General features: G+C 38.7%; 1 protein-coding gene across 1 annotated transcript; it reads right to left on the reverse strand.

Annotated features, from left to right (window-relative positions):
- Positions 1-5,640: 5,640 nt before the first annotated feature.
- On the reverse strand, positions 5,641-14,470 carry LOC307100906 (C-type lectin domain family 2 member A-like). The gene is made up of 6 exons (XM_079773544.1): positions 14,396-14,470; positions 12,946-12,999; positions 10,795-10,938; positions 9,194-9,360; positions 6,937-7,040; positions 5,641-6,422 (listed from the first exon to the last, which is right to left on the reverse strand). Exons 2-6 carry the CDS (start codon positions 12,992-12,994, stop codon positions 6,299-6,301), a joined length of 588 nt encoding a protein of 195 aa, XP_079629670.1. The 5' UTR covers positions 12,995-12,999; positions 14,396-14,470; the 3' UTR covers positions 5,641-6,298.
- Positions 14,471-21,264: the final 6,794 nt, after the last annotated feature.

Consider the following 21,264-nt stretch of genomic DNA (forward strand, 5'->3'; position numbering starts at 1 on the left):
AACTTAATTTTTTTTCCTTTATTACTCACCTTTTTAACTTTTTATTTTTCAGGGGCTGATTAAATGTCATTTAGAGGAATATACTTCCTCGACCATTCTCCACTCCGACTACATTATGTGGAGTTGGTATATATTTTCCTAGCTCTCTGTACTTATCTAGTCTAATCATCTAGTACCTTCTTTTTTTGGCCATTGTTTACTAAATTGTTTCTTAATTACCTGTAAGCTATGTAAGGTCAATAATCCTTATCATTGTTTGGAATAATGATGTATAATGATAAATAAGCACCTTTTATGTTACTGAATATGTATTTGTAATATGTTCTATGAGTTCCAGAGCCCGACTTTTAGTAGTTACGCAGATCTTTCTGTAGTGTAGATAAGCGTAACCTACACATAGAGAAGTAAACCACTCTATTTAAAAATAAATAAATAAATAAAGGTCAGTGTTAGGTTTATATGCTTTAATAAATATAATTTTCCTGGTTTGCTGTTTGTTTTTAACCTAGAACCTACATTGAGACTTGGAGCAGAGACATAGCCGCATTAATGTTTGCTAATTAAATATAAGTTTACCAATGGGAAACCTACTTTAAAGCCTTAGATCCACTAAGAGTAAAACTTAAATGATATAGCAACATTTTAAAAAATATATTTTTTCAAATACATTTGTGTGAACAGAAGTAATTATAGTTTATAGGAAATGAAATAGAGAACCTTCAACTCACTTTAAAAAATTAAATACAGAACTATGTTTATTTAGTATATGTACTATTTTATTAAGGTGGACATTTACAAAATGTGGAAAAATGATTGAAGAAAAGTTACAATTGAAAGAGAAGAAAAAATAATAGAAGATTAAAAGATCTGAGGACCTCGAATATTCAAAGCCAAGTTATCAATGTTCTTTGAAACTATTTTGACTTAAACACTGAAGTATTTAAATAATTAAATATTAAAACATTTAAAAACAGTTTAAAAATTAGTTTGGCTTCATTTATTCCTTTTTTATTTTTATTTGAGGATTATTCATGAAAAGTATTTTCCTTTAAATTTTAAAAATTGAGTTTGCACATAAAGAAATGTTTACAAGCAAACACCTGATATTAAAATTCTAAAAACTACCGTGAATTTAATTAGCCATGAATAATAAAAATCAAAGCTTGTCTTATTATTTCCATTATATATCTATATCTATATATTTTTTGATACATCAGATTGTCTGAATCATAACAACCAAAGTTATTTTTAGATGACACGGTTCTCCAAATTAATATTTTTAATTATATAGTAATCCTACTTGTTGAGAAGGGAGCATATTAAATAATGTAAATTAGAAGGTTTTTAGTGGAAAAAGCTTCAGGAATAAATGACACAATTATAATTTATGGTACTTCAAAAGTTTTTATCTTTAAAGTTTAGAATTCTTTTGGAATGAATATGTGTTTATGTGTTTATATGCTTGTTTGCAAGTGGGGAAAATTGTGGTTTCAATAGGTAAGGGCTTCAAATGAGACCACTTCCAACTTCCCAGTTAGGCTCCCATTATAGCTGAGTGTCATATCTGCCTCTCTCCCCACAAAAGGGAAAACAGCTTAGATTCCTTTGCTCCTGAAGTCTTTTATGTCATTTTCTGCTCCTGTTGGTCTCGGTTCTTTTACCTTCTTTGAAAAGTTTTATACTATGTTAACTATTTTTCAGCTTATCTGACACATTACTTCTAACCACCAAAAAAAAAAAAAAAAAAAAAAAAAAAAAGATCTAATGTTAGGTAGGTTAAAAGTGTGAAAATAAGAAAATGACAAGTTATATGTGCACACTTGCCACTTCCAACACGTTTCTGTCTGACAGTATGTTAGCATGGTAAGGTGCATCGTATCTAATGATACCCTTTTCAATGTTGGTTGTTGATTTCCTAAGTAGCCAGTTCGGCAGAGTGAATGAACGTGTTTGAACATCCCTGGCAAAGGAGCTTGAACTCGCCATACTACTTTTCTTGTTTACTGTTCTGCGGGCTCCCTTTCTGCCATTACTATGATTTTCCTGCTGAATTTCTTTGTTTATTCCCAGAAAATAGTTTATTTCCCGAAAGACAAGCAAATTGTGTTTATTTTAATAGTTAAAATGTACATTGGATGATATGTCAACTCAATGGTGTAAGTTTGAAGTGCATGTTGGGTATTGCTTTGGCCAAAACCAAAAGCAGAACTTTAAAAAGATAAAAGAATCAATCAACAAGCCCTTAATAGTAAATTGTTCATAAAGATTACATTACTATTCTGGAACTGTATGTCCATAGATACCTTCTATCAATTGATTTAGCATTTTCATTTCCAAGTAAGCATTTCTTAAGTAAAATGAAGTATCTATATTTAATCTCACAAAATAACAAGATTATGTTCCTGATATCTTTTTTCCTCATTTATACCCAATTGTTTTGAATACTTTGGCTTTTCTACTAATCACTATAAAAATTAACATGATACTTTCATACTTTATTTATACTTAGTATATATGCATACATCCTATCTAATAAAAGAGTAATATGCAAATTGACCATCACTCCAAGACACAAGATGGCTGCCCCCATGTGGTCAAAGATGGTTAACCCCATGTGGACACAAGATGGCCACCACAAGATCGCTGGCAGGGGCGGGCAGTTGTGGGCAGTTTGGGGTGACCAGGCTGGCAGAGGAGGGCAGTTGGGAAAGACCAGGCCAGCAAGGGAGGGCAGTTGGGGGGGACCAAGGCCTGCAGGGGAGGGCAGTTGGGGGGGACCAGGCCTGCAGGGGAGGGTAGTTGTGGGCGATCAGGCCAGCAGGGAGGGCAGTTAGGGGTGACTGGTCCGGCAGAGGAGGGCAGTTGGAGGAGACCAGGCTCGCAGAGGAGGGCAGTTGTGGGCAATCAGGCCAGCAGGGAGGGCAGTTATGGGTGACCAGGCCAGCAGGGGAGGGCAGTTGGGGGAGATCAGACTGGCAGGAGAGGGCAGTTAGGGGTGACCAGGCTGGCAGGGGAGAGCAGTTAGGGGCAATCGGGCTGGCTGGGGAGCAGTTAGGCATCAATCAGGCTGGCAGTGGAGTGGTTAGGGGGTGATCAGGCTGGCAGGCAGAAGCAGTTAGGGGCAATCAGGTAGAGGCAGGCAAGCTGTTGGGAGCCAGCAGTCCTGGATTGTGAGAGGGATGTCAGACTGCCCGTTTAGGCCCGGATCGGGCCTAAATGGGCAGTCGGACATCCCTCAAGGGGTCCCAGATTGGAGAGGGTACAGGCTGGGCTGAGGGACACCCCCCCCCCATGCACGAATTTTGTGCACCGGGCCTCTAGTGTATATATATATATGTGTATATATATATATATATATATGTTTACGCTTAAAACTAAGTGCACATCCTATATAATAAAAGGGTAATATGCAAATCGATTGAACGGTGGAATGACTGGTTGCTATGATGCACACTGACCACCAGGGGCCAGACACTCAACTCAGGAGCTGTCCCCTGGTGATGAGTGCACTTCCACAAGGGGAGCGCTCCTCAGCCACAAGCCGGGCTGACAGCTGGTGAGCACAGCGGCCCACTTCCGTGGCCTACCCTCGTGGCAGGGCTAAGAATGTCTGACTGCAGCTTAGGGAGGGGGCCTAAACAGTCAGTTGGACATCCCCTGAGGGCTCCTGGACTGCGAGAGGGTGCAGGCCAGGCTAAGGGCCTCTAGTATATAAATAATACTTAAAAGTATAACAAAAATTTTATTCAAGTATAAAAAGTTTTAAATCTTAAAGTTGTCTTTCCAGAATTTTAGAGATATGCACTTCTAGGCATAATTATCTATTATTATCCCACAACAGAGATATGAGTATATTTGTGATTTTATTGAAAAAAACAACAACACCACACCAAAACATCAATTGATTTTAAACTAACAACTTTATTTTAGTATTAATTAATAAATTTGAGACAGACACTTTAAAATCTATGTTATCTATAATAATAAAAGCATAATATGCTAATTAGGCCAGACAGCCAAACGACCTTCTGGACAATCTTCCAGACAAAGTGGGGGCTGCCATGGCCTCTAGTTAAATATAAAATAGCATTAGTTACAATAAAAGCAAAGAGGCATAACAAAAGATTCTTGACATTGTTGCTCTATTATTAAAGAGGGCTAATACAATGAAGATATGATTTTTAAAACTATAATTTGAAAGAGCAAAGAAGCATTAATATATTTTCCTATTTGAGCTTAGACAATATTCAGTATGAGAAGTTTTGCAGATCTAATATTTCAGAGTATTGCTTCATCTCTATCTTCTGAAATGCCTATTTCTTCATCTAGACAACCTTCTGGACAACCTTCTGAATCATTTCTTAGTCCATCAGATAGATTTTACATTGCTGTGAGAATTATTCTAAATTTTATGATTGAAGGTAATATTATCCTGTGTATAAGTGTTCAATAACTTTAGAGCAATAACCTATGGAATCAAGAATAAACTTCCCTTAGCATGGAGTATAATTTCCCCTAAATCTAACCCTCCCTCCATCAACCCCAAATCTTATTTCCCCTCCCATACCTCCTGTTCCCATGATTCCAGACTATTATAATTTCTCAATTATGCAACACTTGATACCCTCACAAATGTTCTTCCAGAGAATTTTCTCCCTGGAAAACCCCTACTTTCTTTAATTGTCAGCTTAAAAATATTTTCTCTGTAAGAATTTTGCTAGGTCCCTCCTGCTCAAGTTTTGGACATTTTCTCCATGTGTTGTCATTGAACGTTTCATATATCTTATATGCACTTCTTTTATTTTTGCACTTCTTACTCTGTTTGGTAATTAAATGTTGAAGGTTCATCTATTCAGTCTCTAATTTTCTAAACTGATTGTAGATTTAATACTAAGTTCCTTGTCATCCTTTTTTCACATTCTAGTTTTCAATAAAAATAATTTTATTTATTCCTGACACAAGAGAACAATGGAGTAATAATACTATACAGTCTGATAAAGTAAAGACCTTAAGAATAAAGTCAAAATAAAGACCTTAAGAACAAAGTCATGAGTTTTCTAAAGTCATGAAATGGTTGATTTTAGTTAGAAAGGAAATTTCTAACTAAATTTCAGTGGATCAATGAAGTTTCTCTCTCATAGATGTTTCTATCTCTTTATCCCTCTCCCTTCCTCTCTTAAAAAAATCAATATAAGGAATGAGGGAAAAGGGGAAGTACAGGGAGGAAAAGAAAGTGAAAATGAGGGTGAGGAGGGAGGGCAAAAAGATGGAAAACTAGTTTGAAAAACATTTTCTCTGTTATAATATTTATCTATAACAAAAGATAAGAAACTTTACTAAGTTCCCAAATTCTTACTAGTCCCATCTTCAATATGTGTTCTGTTACAATCATTCAAACTTCTATCAATGAAGATAAATTAAGCATCCATGGGATGCAGATCACAGATTTCACCAGAACTTTCAGAAAAGGATTGTTTTACAAAGAGACATTGGTAATGTTGAGTAACCATAAAGACAATATCCTCTAAGAAGCATCAGTCTGCAGAACCTAATTTGTTTTCTCAAATAGAAAAAAACTTGGAACAGCAAAATTCAAACCCAGTCCCCCACCCATCTGCCCACCCAATGTTTATTATTCACTTGCCCATTATGCAATAGGTTCCTGGCATTCATAAACAGAACACAGCTAGTTCAAGGCTGGTTACTCATAATCTTGAAGGCCCCTCACATGATGGTCTGAATGTAAAATCTTATTATTGCTTTATTTTTTTTCTGTGAGGTTGGTGTGTGAAAGAGATTTTTTAATCTAATAAATCAACAAATCTAAACACTGTTATTGTGTTTGAATTACACTGAATTCATGAATGAATCTCACAAAGTAATGCAAATATTGCAAAATTAAAATAAAACCAACCAATGGTTATTGATAATAAAAGTAGGGAGACTGAAAAAATGTCAGTTTTTTTTAAATAAAACAAGTAATTTTAAATGCCATTAGTCTGAATTCATATGATTACATCTTAAAATGTCACTTAAATTGTTCATTCATATTTTAATGTGTTACATATCAGAAATTTTGTTCTATAAAATTTGGGAATGTTTATATATGCTGAGGTGTATACTTCTTGAATGCCAAGAATCTAGTAAATTTATAACAAATTAATTTAGAGATTTGGAGTGAAACATCAATAAAAATTTCTAAACATGAATTTTATGTACTTTTATATTAATATAACATATTTCTTACGAGGAGAATAAAAGTTATATTTTATGTAAAAGATCTTAGGTCTATGATATCTTAACTTCTTGGAATACATGTGTCTGGTTTGCTACAAATCCATTTTCTAACCAAATGGCTACTGGAACTACTAATCCCAATTTTGTGTAGATAGGCACATTCTCCAAATCCAATGATCTTAAACCTGAAACAAAATGCCAAAGAAGAAAAAGGATATAGAATGAGTGAATATTTATTGGAAGACTTAGAGAAAATAATTTCCTCTGATGTGTGTTTTTACTCTAACCCCAATACCATAGTATTTAAATATGAAGCAAACTGAATTCACATGCCTTGCCTGGCCTAAAATGTTACCTGTATGATAAAGTGCAGGGTTTATTGTCAAATACATTTTAAGTATGTGTTGCAAGATATTCTTTTTATTCAACATTGTTGAACATCAATTTTTAAAATCTAAAATGGAGATAAATATACTCACTTCCCAGAGTTTTTGTAAGTGTCAAATGATATGATTATGAAGCATTGTGTTTACAATATTATAGCTATTAAATAACTTGTATAATAGTTTGTATTACCACATTTTCTCTAGGTTCATTTTATTCTAAACCCCAAAGAAAGATTATAACCCAGATTTCTCCATAGTGGGAAAGGCTCAGAATCCCAGCTTTAGGTGTGTAAGTTATATACTCAGGACTTACCAATCACTGTAGGTGGTTCCATCTACCCACTTCCAGGTCTGCCCTGGTTTTTGGCTCAGTCCAATCCAATATTGAGAATGTTCAGAATATCGCTTCAGGAAATCCTTTGATAAAGAATATTTACAGAGTAAACAGAAAATGCCTTTTTCTGTTGGATTTTCTTTCATCTAATTCATTATACTCTTTTAAAAATATTTTATTGATTTTTTACAGGGAGGAAGGGAGAGGGGTAGAGAATTAGGAACATCAGTGAGAGAGAAACATCCATCAGCTGCCTCCTGCACACCCAATACTGGGGATGTACTGGCAACCAAGGTACATGCCCTTGACCAGAATTGAACCTGGAACGCTTCAGTCTGCAGGCTGATGCTCTATCCATTGAGACAAACTGGTTAGGGCTCATTATACTCTTTATAGAAATATAGGCTTCCAGATTTGGAAATAATCTTAGAGGCGACATTGTCCTTATTTGTCTCATGGGTTAGTTTTGGGTTATGTTACTTCTGTAACAACTTCTATAATAAATTGCATTGGGTAGATTTCTCTCTTTTCTAAAAGAATTTTATATAAGAAAAAAATTATCTGTTTTGTGAAGTCTTGGTCAAATTTGGCAGTAAATCATCCTAGCTTTGGTGCCTTTTACGATGGGATAATTTTGGTTAGTCATAAAATATATTGAATATTTATTGGTTTGTTCAGTTTTTATATAGGTTCATAATTTACTTTGATACATTATATTTTCTGACAATATTACCACTAACCAAATTTTTTTGTTTTATTTGGGTTTGGGTTTGGTCAATAGTTGCTTTTCATATCTTTTCCTCTCACTTTATCTCTTTCGTGTTTGTGTGTATACTCATGCACACGCATGTGTCTCTACATGCTTAGCTATGTCTGTGTAAGTAGCACCAACTGGACTCTGTTATTTTATTAAAACCCACCTGACATATTTGTCTTTTAAGAGATAAATTAAAAACTTTTACATTTTTATCACAATTGCTGTTATATTTGAATATATCAATTTTGTGTTTTCTGACCATTTTCTTCTTCTTTTTTTAATCTTTTCTGAATTCTTTTGGATTGATGCTTTTTATTTTTTTTCTTTCATTACAAAATGAGATATTTATTTCTAATTTTTATGCAATAACACTAGGAGGAAAATTCTATTTGGATTGATACTTTTTCTATGTCTTTATTTGAATACTTTAGTTTACTTGAACTTTTTTTTACTCTTTCATGTTTACCAGTTAATTTTTTATACATATCTATACATATCCCAATTTTAGGTTGTCTAAACAATTGTTTAAATAATTGTTTAGACATTATTTGTTTCTTTAAAGTTTTAACATTTATTAGCATAAAATTATTTATAATATTATATTATTTTAAATCTCAGTTGTTTGTATTAGCCAGGACATATCTTGTCTCTTTTTCTGTGATCAGTCCTGTCTATTCAGAGAAAAGTTTTGCCTTTGTGAATCCTCACTGATTATTTTCTTGTGCTCTTTTTCTATATTTTCTCTTATGCTTTTTAGTTAAACTATTTATTTTCTTTGTTCTATTTTTATACCAACCTGATACTTTCCCATATTTCCTGCTTTACTTTCATAATTTTCTATTCTAATGAATGAAACGTATAATTTCATTTATATTTTTCAGCTGCCCTCATATATTCATTTAAAAATCTTCATCAGAGTGTTCTTCAAAATTGATTTCATCTTGGGTCAATCTCTCTTCTGTCTGTTCTTCATAGAATAGGCGTTCCACAAGTGTTAAATATATCCCCATGCTCCTTAAGATCTTAACTTCTCTGTCTCTTACCACTTGACATTCTACATCTCTATTATTTCTGGTCTGGGGGCAGTTTGTATTGCATGCTTTTAAGTTTCTTCATTTACCCATTCTGTGCCCTAATGTTCCCAGATACTCTTAATTATATTACTCATTTTATAATTCTTTCCAGTATTTTTGACAAATAGTTTGTTATGACTCTTTACTTACTATTTTTAAATATAGTTCCACAAAAGGCAACTTTCATTTGGTATAAAATAGACAGGTGAACAAAAACAGGTGGGTGATCCAAATAGATAGGTGGCCCTGATGTGAGCTGCTTCTTTGGCCTGAGTTGATGTGGAATATAGGGCCTCCCTTATGCTGGGTAAGAAGGTCTTTTCTGGACCATTCCCGCTTCCAGTAGCACTCTTCAGACTAGCTCTCATCTTGGAAAGATAATTGCAGTTCAGAAGCATTGCCTTACCAGTTCTTTTGTGGTGTTGAACACAGCAAGAGTTGCTGCATGAGAGACACAGAAGTTCTGGCTTGCTGCCCAGGTGGTTGTGTTTTCAGAAAAATAGAAGCACTTTCCTAGGTAACCAATCCAGCCATCCAGGCATGATTTGTGTTCAGTGAAAGATTTGTGTTTTTCTACCAAAAAAAAAAAAAAAAAAAGATTTTAAAACATATTAAGTAGTTAGGGGGTAAAAAGCCCTGAATTTAAAACAATTATCCTTGTGAATGAAATCCACCAGAATTGTTTTGATTCTTCAATCTGAAACACTTCATTATTCATGCTTTACATTGTTCCCTAAGAGAGAACAACTCCCAATTTTATGTATTTATTTTCCTGCTAGGTTGAAAGAAATTCTTGATGAATGCTACTCAGGTAGTAGTTATTGCTCATATTTTAGGCTTGGTGCTCTTCTCAAGTGATATACAGGTGATCAGACTCATTCCCATACATTATATGTACTTATATATTTACACATACATACATAAATATGTGTGTATATATATGTACACCGCATTTTACATATATACATCTATGTACATATATATATAATTATGCATATACATATATTTATATATATCTTAATGCCTAGTTCATAGAATGAGGTTGATTAATAATCTACATTCTATATAAACATATTTAGACATGCATATGTGCACATGTATGTATACATGTATATAGAATATGTTTCAATGTATTACTTTTTCATGTATATATTAAATGCATATTTATAATACATACATTCATGTATAAATTATATACACATTTATATATGTACATCTATATCATATATACTTATGCACATATTTTCAAACATCTCAAAATATTCTGAGTTATTTATAGGAGATATATCCATAGTTCACTATAATAAAGGAGAGATGTAACCTGCTGCTTTTACAGTTTAAAAGTAACTTATATTTTGCGTAAAAATGTGCTTATTAGGAGAGCAACAATTTTTCTCTTGCCCAATTCTTTATAACCCATATGCTTGTTTGTGAATTATAAATAGGACTTACAAATCTGGCCCCATCATTTACTTCATAACCAGAAAGAAAGATTACGTTTTGTATATTGAACTCAGTTTTCCTTATAGACACAGGGCTCAACTAGAAACAACTTAGGACAAAAATTACTCCCATTTATATATATAGTTCAGGGCAAAGTAGTCCACAACTAGATAATCTTCCACAAACTTCTTACTATCAGTCTACAGTGAGATAAGGACCTTGTGACACATTGTTAACTAAATCACTAAATATACTGCTTAGTCTTTTAATATTTCTTCAAAATGATACTTTCTTAATGAAGGAAGCTGTGTGGTGATTTACCTTATAAAGACTAAATAATACTGGTTTCAAAGGAAATTTCATTTTCATTAAGTTATTTTTATCCTCACAATATTTAATATTGCTATTATTCTCATGTTATAGAAGAGAAAACATATGCTTGTTCTGTATACACAAATATGTCTGAAATGACCTTTAATTCTGAACTTAGTATGAAAGGTACACATATGATGAAATTTTTATAGGAGAGTTAACATGAGCATATTTGGGACATGGAAAACTCACCTGTTAAAATTGTGGTCAATGTAATTATTAAAAAAATCAGAAAGAAGGTGATGATGGTGATGATTTTAGAGGTACTAAGTCTCATTTTATTCCTTTTTAGTTGTTCTTGTGACTTTACAGTAAAGTTGGAAGAGGTATCATAACCTACAGAAAAAAATCAGTTCTTCATTACTAATAAGTGAATGTAGAATGTTGTTGGAATTAGATAAATATACATAAACTAATCATATTACTATATACTATCAATTATCAATAGAAAATTAAAATATAATATACCATTTACAGTGGCATAAAATATTAAATACTCATAGATAAATCTGACAAAAGACACATAAGCTTTGTACAGTGAAGATTATAAAACATTGCTGAAAAAATTGCAAGCATAAATAAATGGAGGGAAATACTGTTTCCATAAGTTCAAAGACACAATATTGTGAAAATGTCAATTCTACTCAAATTAATCTATAGATTCATCACAACCCCAAACAAAATTCTGAACATTCTATTTTCTTTTGTAAAAATTTATAAAGTTTATATAAAAATGCATAAAACTAGAATAGCTAGAACTGAAAACTAAGTTGAAGAATAAACATTACCTGATTTAAAGACTTATTATAAAGCTACAGTTGTCAATACAGCATGATATTGTTGTAAAAATAGACAAATGATCTAGGATAGGCCCACACCAGATTTTTGTCAGACACAAAAAAGGATAGTCATTTTAATAAATGGTTCCTGAATAATTGGATATCCATATACAAAATGAACATATCACATTCCATATACAAAAATTAATTCCAAATGGGCCATAGGAGTGAATGTAATGCCTAAAACTATAATATTGTAAAACAAAGATTTCCTCAATCAAATCCAAAAAGCATAATCTATAAAAAGTAACAAGTTGGACTTCCTAAAAACTAAGAATATATGCTTTTCAGAAGATAGTATTAACGAAAATAAAAAGACGAACCAGAGATTTAGAGAAAATATTTGTGAAGCAAATGTCTGATAAAGGATTTGTGTCAAGAATATATAAAGAACTCTCAATACTTAATAAGGAAACAAACAATATATTGTAAAAACAAAACAGAGCAAGAGTTCAACAGACACTTCATGAACTAAGACATACAGATGGCAAATTGAACATAAAATATGTTCATCATCACTAGTCATTAAAAAAGGCAAACTAAACCAAATGTTGAAATCACTACAAATCTATTAAAATGACTAAAGTTAAAGTGGCTGACCACACTGAGTATTCAGGAAAATATGAAAGAACTGGAAATCCCATCCATTTTTGGTAGAAATGTAAAATGGTATGGACATTTTGGGAAGCAGTATAAAAGTGTCTTTAAAAAAACAAATATACACTTACTCTATGATTCATCCATTCTACTCATGGGTGTTTCCCCCCAAAATGGAAGCCTATATGCATACAAGGACTGGTACACAACTTTCTATAACAGTTTATTTATAACCCCAAACTGAAAACAATCCAAATGTTCATTAATGGCATAAATAGATTATGGTACAGCTATATGAGTGAATACTAGTCAGAAAAATAAAGGAAGGAATGAACTATTGAGACCTACAAAGCATGGATCAATATTAAAATAATTATGCTGGATAGTAAAAGCTGAACCAAAATGAGTACATGCTGTATGATTCCATCTATGTAAACATTTCAGAAAATGCAAATCTGTTATAGTGACACAGAATTGATTTGTGGCTGTCAAGGAGGGTATGCTGAAAGTGGCAGTAAAAAAAAAAAGATTACAATGGTGTATGGGGAAACTCTTAGTGTTGATGGATATGTTCATTATCTTGACCATATTTGTGGATTCATGGATGTGTCATATATGTCAACATTTATAAATTGTACACTTTAAAGATGTACATTTTCATGTATGTCAGTTTATCTAAATAAAGCTGTTAAATAGTACAAAGACCAGTTATCTTTTATTCACACAGTGTGTACTGTTTACCTGGGGTAACTGAAAGTAATTTGACCTAGATAGAAGAGATGAAAAGCATAGAGACAGTAAATTTTCAGGTGGATAAGGATTCGGAGTGGAAGGCAGGGACTGGCAAAATATAAATGTGCTGACGTCACAAACCACATCTGGAGCCTGTCACAGACGTGCTTCTTACCTGAAGACTGGGACCCTCCTACACTTGTCAGGCTTAGGTCATCATCCATGTCTCCTTCTGAGTAAAAAAAAAATAATAATAATACAGACTGGTCATAGTAAACACACCGGATTCAAGATCCCTGCCCACTCCCTGGGTTTAGCTTCGATAATATAAAGGAAGACAATTAAAAATAGAATACAATGATAAGACAATCTAAAATGAAAATGCAACATTAATATAAAAATGTGACAGAGGTTCCTCAGAAATCACGTAACTCCTTCCCTCTTGGCATGTTGCCATTCAAAGTTCATTCTACCTCACTGCAGTTTGAGACATCCCTGGAGGTAGTTTGGACTCTGAAATGATTCTTCTGGCTGTTGGAATCTGTGCAGAGAAAGTAAGATTCGGTGGTTTATGAAGCCACCAGTTTGAGTTTTCACAAGCGTCACCCTGACCTACCAAAATGTTTAGTTAAGTTTGACTACTAGGGATAACCAGTCACAGATTCAATTCTAAAAATTTGAGCATGAAATGACAAGTTAAGACTTCAGTGAAAGAAGTATGAATTCATTTTAATGATAATAATAGGAAAAATAATACCTAATATTTATTATGTCTTTACTCTATGGTAGGCCTATTCCTGAGCTCTTAAATTTTATGATTTAATTTAAACTCAATAGCATCACCAAACAGGAGCTTAAATGTTTCACTAATTTACAGATGAGGCAATTTCCTTAAAGTAACAGAGATGTTAAAAACTGTCGTAAAGTAACACAGCCAATATGTGGCAGGGCTTAGATACTAACAGGCTCTGTTCATTCAACCACTATTATACTCCACAGCTTCTCTCTATTCAGGACGTTGCCACGAGTGTTCTTATGTGCTGACCGTCTACTTCCAGGCATAGAAAGCAGACCTCAAGTTAAACGACAACAAAAAATGTGCTATTTGCATTATGCTAAGATGATTATAATCATCTCATATCATTTGACAGAGGTGAGGATAAAATACAGGGATGGCAGCCTATGTTTCAAAGTCATCTCCTTGAGAGACAGAGAGTAATGGGTTGACATTTTTTAAAAAGCCGGCCTATAAGATATAGAGTTCTCTCTAATTTTGTATTTTGAAGTTTTTAATGTATAACTATTATTTCACATCTCCAAAATAATTATTTCAGGAGCCAAGCAGATGTGTGTGTGTGTGTGTGTGTGTGTGTGAGAGAGAGAGAGAGAGAGAGAGAGAAAGAGAGAGAGAGAGAGAGAGAGAGAGAGAGAGAGAGAGAGAGAGAGAGAGAGAGAGGAGAGATTGGGGAAACATATGAATAGATTATTTTTGTCAAGCCTTTATCTCTAGTACAAATTATTCCAAAAGTCTAAACGCTATTTTAAAAGCATAAACTTTGCTACCAGGTAGCCATGGCCACATAAACGCTAATTACAAACCATCCCCCAAACCCTGGCTCACTCACTTGTCCGTGCTGTATGGGCCGAGAGCTGTTTGCTAGAAGCTGGCTGTCTCGGGCTGCCAGTCTGGCGGTGCTTGCTATTCTGAGATCCAGGCGGAAGAGGCAGCTTTTCCAGAAGTTCTTCTCAGGGAGACGGCAGACGTCTGAGACAGCAAATCCAACTGCTAAGCGGCTGAGCTGAGATTCACCTCCCCGCTGACGCAGTCAGGGAGGTGCCCTTCACTTCCAGTAAGAGGAACTTCACTCTCTTGCAAGGGACTTCCATAAATAGAGTACTTTTCCTATCTCTCCAGTGTGTTATCACTTTTAATTTTTCTTGAATCCTGGTTCTTTTCTATGCCCACTTCATGCTAGTCCTGCCATGTCTTTCAAGAGGAAATGCTACCGAGTAGAGCAACCTACCTTTGCAGGAACAAAGTTATATAACAATACAAAGTTGTCCCATATAAGTTATCAGAGCCATGATATTAGAGGTGAAGGGCCCTGTTTCAACCACTGTATTTTTTAAATGAGGAAAATAAATTGAGCATAAGTGAGTTAATTATTTAATGTTACTCAGCTGACTAAGAAGCTCAGCAAGAGAGTGAAGTTCCTCTTACTGGAAGTGAAGGGCACCTCCCTGACGGCGTCAGCGGGGAGGTGAATCTCAGCTCAGCAGCTTAGCAGTTGGGTTTGCTGTCTCAGACGAATGCTGTTTCCCTGAAAAGAACTTCTGGAAAAGCTGCCTCTTCGGCCTGGATCTCAGAATAACAAGGTTCTGATTCTTCATTTGCTGATTTATTTTTTTCCTCCATCCACATCTAACCTTGTAGATAAATTTGAGATTTGAAAGCCTGTTCTCAACTCTTATAAGACATTCAAACCAGAAACGGGGGCCTCATATTCAACTTGTTCCAAGTTTTTACCCGCAAATAAGATTTACCAGAATTACACATAAATATCTCTTCAATGTGTATCCTTTTATCCCATTGCAATTTTACTGAAGATTGTAATCCCTTATTATCTTTTAACCAGACATTTACTGTATGCTAGCTTCTTAGCAATTACTTTACCTCCAGTCTAATCTCTACCTTCTCTTTCAATCCAATTTTCACATTACTGTCAGAATTGTTTCCTTCTAGAATCTATTTATAAGTGTCATTGCTTAATTTTTAAAAATTCTATTATCTCCAAATCAAAATTAAGTTCCTTAGAATGACCCTTGGCAATTTAAGTGTCAAAATACATTATCCTGTTTATCTCTTTTCCTCCTTTTTCATACTGTATTTTGCATTTTTAAAAATATATTTTATTGATTTTTTACAGAGAGGAAGGGAGAGGGATAGAGTCAGAAACATTGATGGGAGAGAAACATTGATCAGCTGCCTCCTGCACACCTCCCATTGGGGATGTGCCCGCAACCAAAGTACATGCCCTTGACTGGAATCAAACCCGGGACCCCTCAGTCCGATGCTCTATCCACTGAGCCAAACCGGTCAGGGCTGTATTTTGTATTTTTTTTTAAATGTTCACATTCTTTCACTTTTCCAGGCCCTAGCACATGCTATTACCTCTGCTTAAATTACTGGTGGCTGGCAGACGTCAATAGCTGCACCTCGATGCCTTATCAGGGTCATTTCATGTCATATTCTTTCTTCACCTTTTTTTGTGAAGACTAATTTTCGTACAGATCTAAAGGACTGCTTCTTCCTGAAACTGGCCTCAGTATCGTGTCACGCTTCTAGCCCCACATACGACTTCCCCGGCCTGAGTGAGTGGACAAGCAGGGTCACACACGTCAAGGGCTGTCCAGTTCCAGAGCCAAGTCAACACATCACTCTGCTCAGATGCTCCAGGTGGCCTTCACGTGGGACACACTGTTCTGACTGCGCCACTTGGTCAACCAGAGGACTAGGCACTTCACACTCTGGGTTCAGTGAAGACGGAAGGGAAAGCCAAAGCAAGGCAGACGTAGATTTGTGGATCGTTCATGAGAACTCAGCCAGCATTGTTGTTGTCATTGCTATTTTTTTTTAAATTTCTTTATTGATTAAGGTGTCACATATTTGTCCTCATCCCCCCATTCCCATCCCACACCCCTCCCCACGGATGCCCCCACCCCCCTATTGTCCTTAACCATTGGTTAGGCTTGTATGCATGTACACAAGTCCTTTGGTTGATCTCTCCCCCCTACCCCCACCCTCCCTTACCCTCCCTCTGAGGCCCGACAGTCCGATCGATGCCTCCTTGTTTCTGGGTCTGTTCTTGTTCATCAGTCTATGTTGTTCATCATTTCCCCTAGATGAGTGAGATCATATGTTACTAGAAATATGCTTATAAGAACCGAATGTGAGACGAGCAATAATAGTTATGCTGACAGGCAAATGAATCAGTCTGTAGTAAGTTTCTTTCTGGACCAACAGTTCTTTTGAGACCCAATTTCAATGTCCACCAGTTCCTTATGTGTACATGTCGGCACTGACTTTTCAGCTCTGGATGGTGGACAAATGGTGGTAATGCAGGTCCGATTCCCTCTGGTTTGGTCTCGCCTGGACCCAGGGGCGCGGCTTCACCCGGACTCAGAGGCGCACGGCCTCACCCGGACCCGGGATCCAGCTTCACCCGGACCCAGGACCCAGACTCACCCGGATCCAGGGGCGCACGGCCTCACCCGGACCCGGGATCTGGCTTCACCCGGACCCAGGGGCGCGCGGCCTCACCCGGACCCGGGACCCAACCTCACCTGAATCCAGGGGCGCACGGCCTCACCCGGACCCAAGATTCAGCTACACCCAGACCCAGGGGCACGTGGCCTCACCCGGACCCAGGGGCGCATGGCCTCTCCCGGACCCAGGGGCGCGACCTCACCCAGACCCGGGACCCAGCCTCACCCGGATCCAGGGGCGCACGGCCTAACCCGGACCCAGGATCCAGCTACACCCAGACCCAGTGGCGCGTGGCCTCACCCGGACCCAGGGGCGCGGCCTCACCCGGACCCAGGACCCAGCGGGGCTTCATCTTCTTAATCCCAATTCCTGTCGGTCAATTCCCTCTCAGCAATTCCTTCGGCTATTTTCTCAAAGCTCCGGGGCGGCTGCCGCAGAACTCACTGGGTGGCGGGCTCGGCGAAGCTCCAGTGCACCCGGTGCACGGCGGCGGGCTGGTCCGAGGTCACTGCGGTGGTACTCGGGTCTGCAGTGGTGACCAGTCACTGGGCGAGCGCACCTGGATCCGGGACACAGCGGGGCCCCGTCTTCCCGATCCCAACTCCCATTGGTCAATTCGTTCTCAGCAATTCCTCCGGCCATTGTTCTGGATGGTGTCTGCTCTGTTTTCCAGTTGTAGTTTCAAAATTGTTGTGGTAGGCAACAATCAGGCATCTGCCCTATGCCACCATCTTGGTCCTCCAGAAGATTCTTAAGTAACCTTATAAATGTGGTTCTGAACACTGTGTCGTCCATTAGTTTACTTTCCTTCATCCTTTCTATTCGTGACCTGCTTCGGTGTCTTCACCATTTGGCTGCCTCCCTATAGCTCAGCTTCCCCAATCTCCCTAGGTGGTCGCTCTTGATACCCCCCTTTGTGGGCTGAGTGCAAAGTCTTGGTGTTGTTAAAGCCTTGATTGCTGTTGGTACACTGGGAGGATTTGACCTCCAGTCCAATTGGCTGTGAGGATCAGCTGTGTCTATGCTGGGAGACAGCCTTATTCAACTAGACTTGCAAAATTGTAAAAGCCTCTGTGCTCAGCTTGGATGGGGCGGAGTTACAGGGCGGAGCCTACAGCCTTGGCTTCCTGTCAGCCCTGCCTATGAGGTTCCTGTGTCTCAGTGTCCCTCTGTACTCCCTGCAAATACCTCTGAGAGAAAAGCGCCCTGGAGTTTCGCCCGCCGCCAAACAGTCTAGTCTCTCCCCCAATGAATCTGGATTCCCAGATTCTCGCCCGGAACTGGGTTTCAGTGTAGTCGGAACTGGGGCTCAGAGCAGTCTGGCGCTTTTGTCTCCTTCCCACCAGGGCAATTCAGCAGCACAGTCAACAGACCATCCTCTGCGCGCATTCCCGTGCGCGCCTCCAGTGCTCTGCCCTTCGCCGCTTCTCTGCATTTCCGCCTTACAGCCCAGATTCCCCCAGTATAAGCCTGGCTTCCCAGGGTCTTGCCCAGAACTGGGGTTCAGTGCAGTCAGAACTGGGGTTCAGCACGGTCCGGAGCCCCTGTCTCCTCCCCACCAGGGCAATTCAGCGGCACAGGCAAAAGTCCGTCCTCTGCGCGCATTCACGTGCGCGCCTCCGGAGCTCTGCCTTTCACCGCTCCTCTGTGTTTCCGCCCCACAGCCCAGATTCCCCCAGCATGAGCCTGGCTTCCCAGGGTTTCACCTGGAACTGGGGTTCAGTGCAGTCGGAGCTGGGGTTCAGCGCAATCTGGAGCTTTTATCTCCTTCCCGCTAGAGAGTGCCGGCCAGGCCGTCAGCCACCCCGTCCTCTCCGGCTCTGTCCTCCCCGCATGCGCGAGTGCTCGTGTCTCCGCCCGTGTCTCCATACCTCAGGCTTTTATGGCTCCTCTGATTTTCCTTGTAGTTTTCTCTTTCCTTCTAGTTGTGGGCGTTTCAGTCAGCCAGCTTTCCTATGGTTCTGGATGATGTCCGTTTTGACTTTTAGTTGTATTTTTGAAATTGTTTGCCAGGCTGTAGGTTAGGTGTTTAGCCTATGCCGCCATCTTGGTTTCCCCCTCATTGATGTTTCTAACTCTCCCTTCCTCTCTGCAGATGAGACCAGTGCAAACACTTCCAGCATCACATCACAGTACAGAAGTCTCTGAGCCTCATCAAGGAGCCCCCACTCCTCCTGAGAGAAGGCAATGGCCACGTCCTCAAAGTTCATCTCTGCTCTGGGCAGTGCAGCCTGGGCTGCGGGGCAGAGAGGAGGCGGGGGGCACGGGGACCCCAGTCCCGCCGGTTGGGGGTCAACCCACCTCAGACACACCTGCCCAGTGGGACCCGGCCTCCCACACCTCCTCCTTCCGCCACTGGAGCGCTGACGCTGTGGGTCTGTGAACCCACAGAACAGGCCACAATCGTCATTGCTATTTTCATCACCCTGTGCTTCTTCACACCTTGACCTTAGGCTAATGCTATAGCAGATGAAGGTCTTTTCTTTCCCAGAAGCTGTTTCCATCAATATCTTAGTGCCCCCCCCCGACCCCCCCCCTGCCAATTCAGGCACCACTATATAACTTGGAGGGACAAGACAGGGCGGTTTCACTGAAGTGGGCCCTCCTGTAGTGCTGCAGCTCCTTTGCTATCTCATTGTCCTGAAGGAGAAAGGACTTCTACCACCTGTTCATGGGCCACAATTTCTCACCTTCTCTGAAACAACCACTCTTCGAATCCAGACTGAGGAGAAGACCACACCCCCTTCCTTTTGGAATAACTGTGCCTCCATCTCTTTTTAATGAACAGAAAGGTGAGTGTCTAATTTACACAGAGGAGAATGGTGAATCATCTGAAAGACTTAAGATGGTCCAGGTAATGATAGGCCTTGAAGAAGAGAGAAGGTTTAGGCAACAGGGTTTTTCTTTCGTCTTCCTCTTTTCCAAAAGGAAAAAGTAAGTTTGAGGTCAAGAATGTGGTTTTTAATCCAAAACCTAAAAAATAAAAATAAAAAAAAAATTGTCAAAGTTTTGAAATACATTGAGCATGAAATTACTTTTTTTTTCAAATCCAACATTATACGCTTTTAGCTATTTTTTTTCTTTCTTTCTCAGTGGACATAGACTAACGTAATTCTTTGCTGCATAGTAATGTTTTTTTGTTTTGTTACCTGTGGCATTTTAGTCTTTTTTAATCTTTATTGTTGAGAGTATTACAGATGTCCCCCTTTTTTCTCCCCATTGCCCCCCTCCACCTGGTTCCCGCCTGCCCCAGGCCTTCACCACCCCATTGTTTGTGTCCATAGGTAATGTGTGTTTTATATAATAAAGAGGGAATATGCTAATTGACCCTCACACCATCACAAAGATTGCAGTGCCCACAGCCAGTAAGGAGGGAATATGAATATTGACTGCCACACCCTCAAAGATGGCGCCTCCCACAGCCACAAAATGGCAGCACCCAGTCCCCTCAGCACCGCCAGGGCAGCAGGCCAGTGGCCACTCCACATGCCTACCTCTGGAGTCCCCCAGTCCCCTCAGCACCCCAGTCACCCAGGCTGGCCCGAGGCACAGGCAAGCCTCAGATGGCAGCTGCCCAACCACCCAGGGCTGACCGAGGCTCAGGTAACCTGGGCCGGCCGAGGCTTGTGCTGCTGGCAGTGGCAGCAGCAGAGGTGTGATGGGGCGTCACCTTCCCCTGATCGCCGGGGTCACCTCCTGCTCCTGAGGGCTCCCAGACTGTGAGAGGGGGTAGGCCAGGCTGAGTTACCCCCCCCCCCCCTTTCAGTGCATGAATTTTCATGCACCGGGCCTCTAGTTTGCATATAAGATCTTTGGTTAATCTCTTCCTGATCCCCCAACTCCCTTCCCTCTGAGATTTGTCAGTCTGTTCCATGTTTCCTTGCCTCTGATTCTATTTTATCATCAGTTTATTTTGTTCATTAGATTTCTTGTTCATTTATTTTGATTTTTAGATTCAATTGCTATAGATATGTATTCATTGCCATTTTATTGTTCATAATTTTCTCCTCCTCCTCCTCCTCCTCCTCCTCCTCCTCCTCCTCCTCCTCCTCCTCCTCCTCCTCCTCCTTCTTCTTCTTCTTCTTCTTCTTCTTCTTCTTCTTCTTCTTCTTCTTCTTCTTCTTCTTCTTCAAGAATACCCTTCAACAAATACTGGTTTGGTGATGGTGAACTCCTTTACCTTTTTCTTGTCTGCAAAGCTCTTTATCTGATCTTCAATTCTAAATG

The sequence above is a fragment of the Cnephaeus nilssonii genome (genome assembly GCF_951640355.1).
Source record: "Cnephaeus nilssonii genome assembly, chromosome: 6".
NCBI lineage: Eukaryota > Metazoa > Chordata > Mammalia > Chiroptera > Vespertilionidae > Cnephaeus > Cnephaeus nilssonii.

Coding starts and splice junctions, on each gene's coding strand:
- LOC307100906 (XM_079773544.1), bottom strand. CDS start 12,994: ATGGATGATGACCTAAGCCTGACAAGTGTAGGAGGGTCCCAGTCTTCA. Junction 10,939..12,945: donor AGGAGGGTCCCAGTCTTCAG/GTAAGAAGCACG, acceptor TTTTTTCTGTAG/GTTATGATACCTCTTCCAAC. Junction 6,423..6,936: donor GGAACCACCTACAGTGATTG/GTAAGTCCTGAG, acceptor ATTTTGTTTCAG/GTTTAAGATCATTGGATTTG.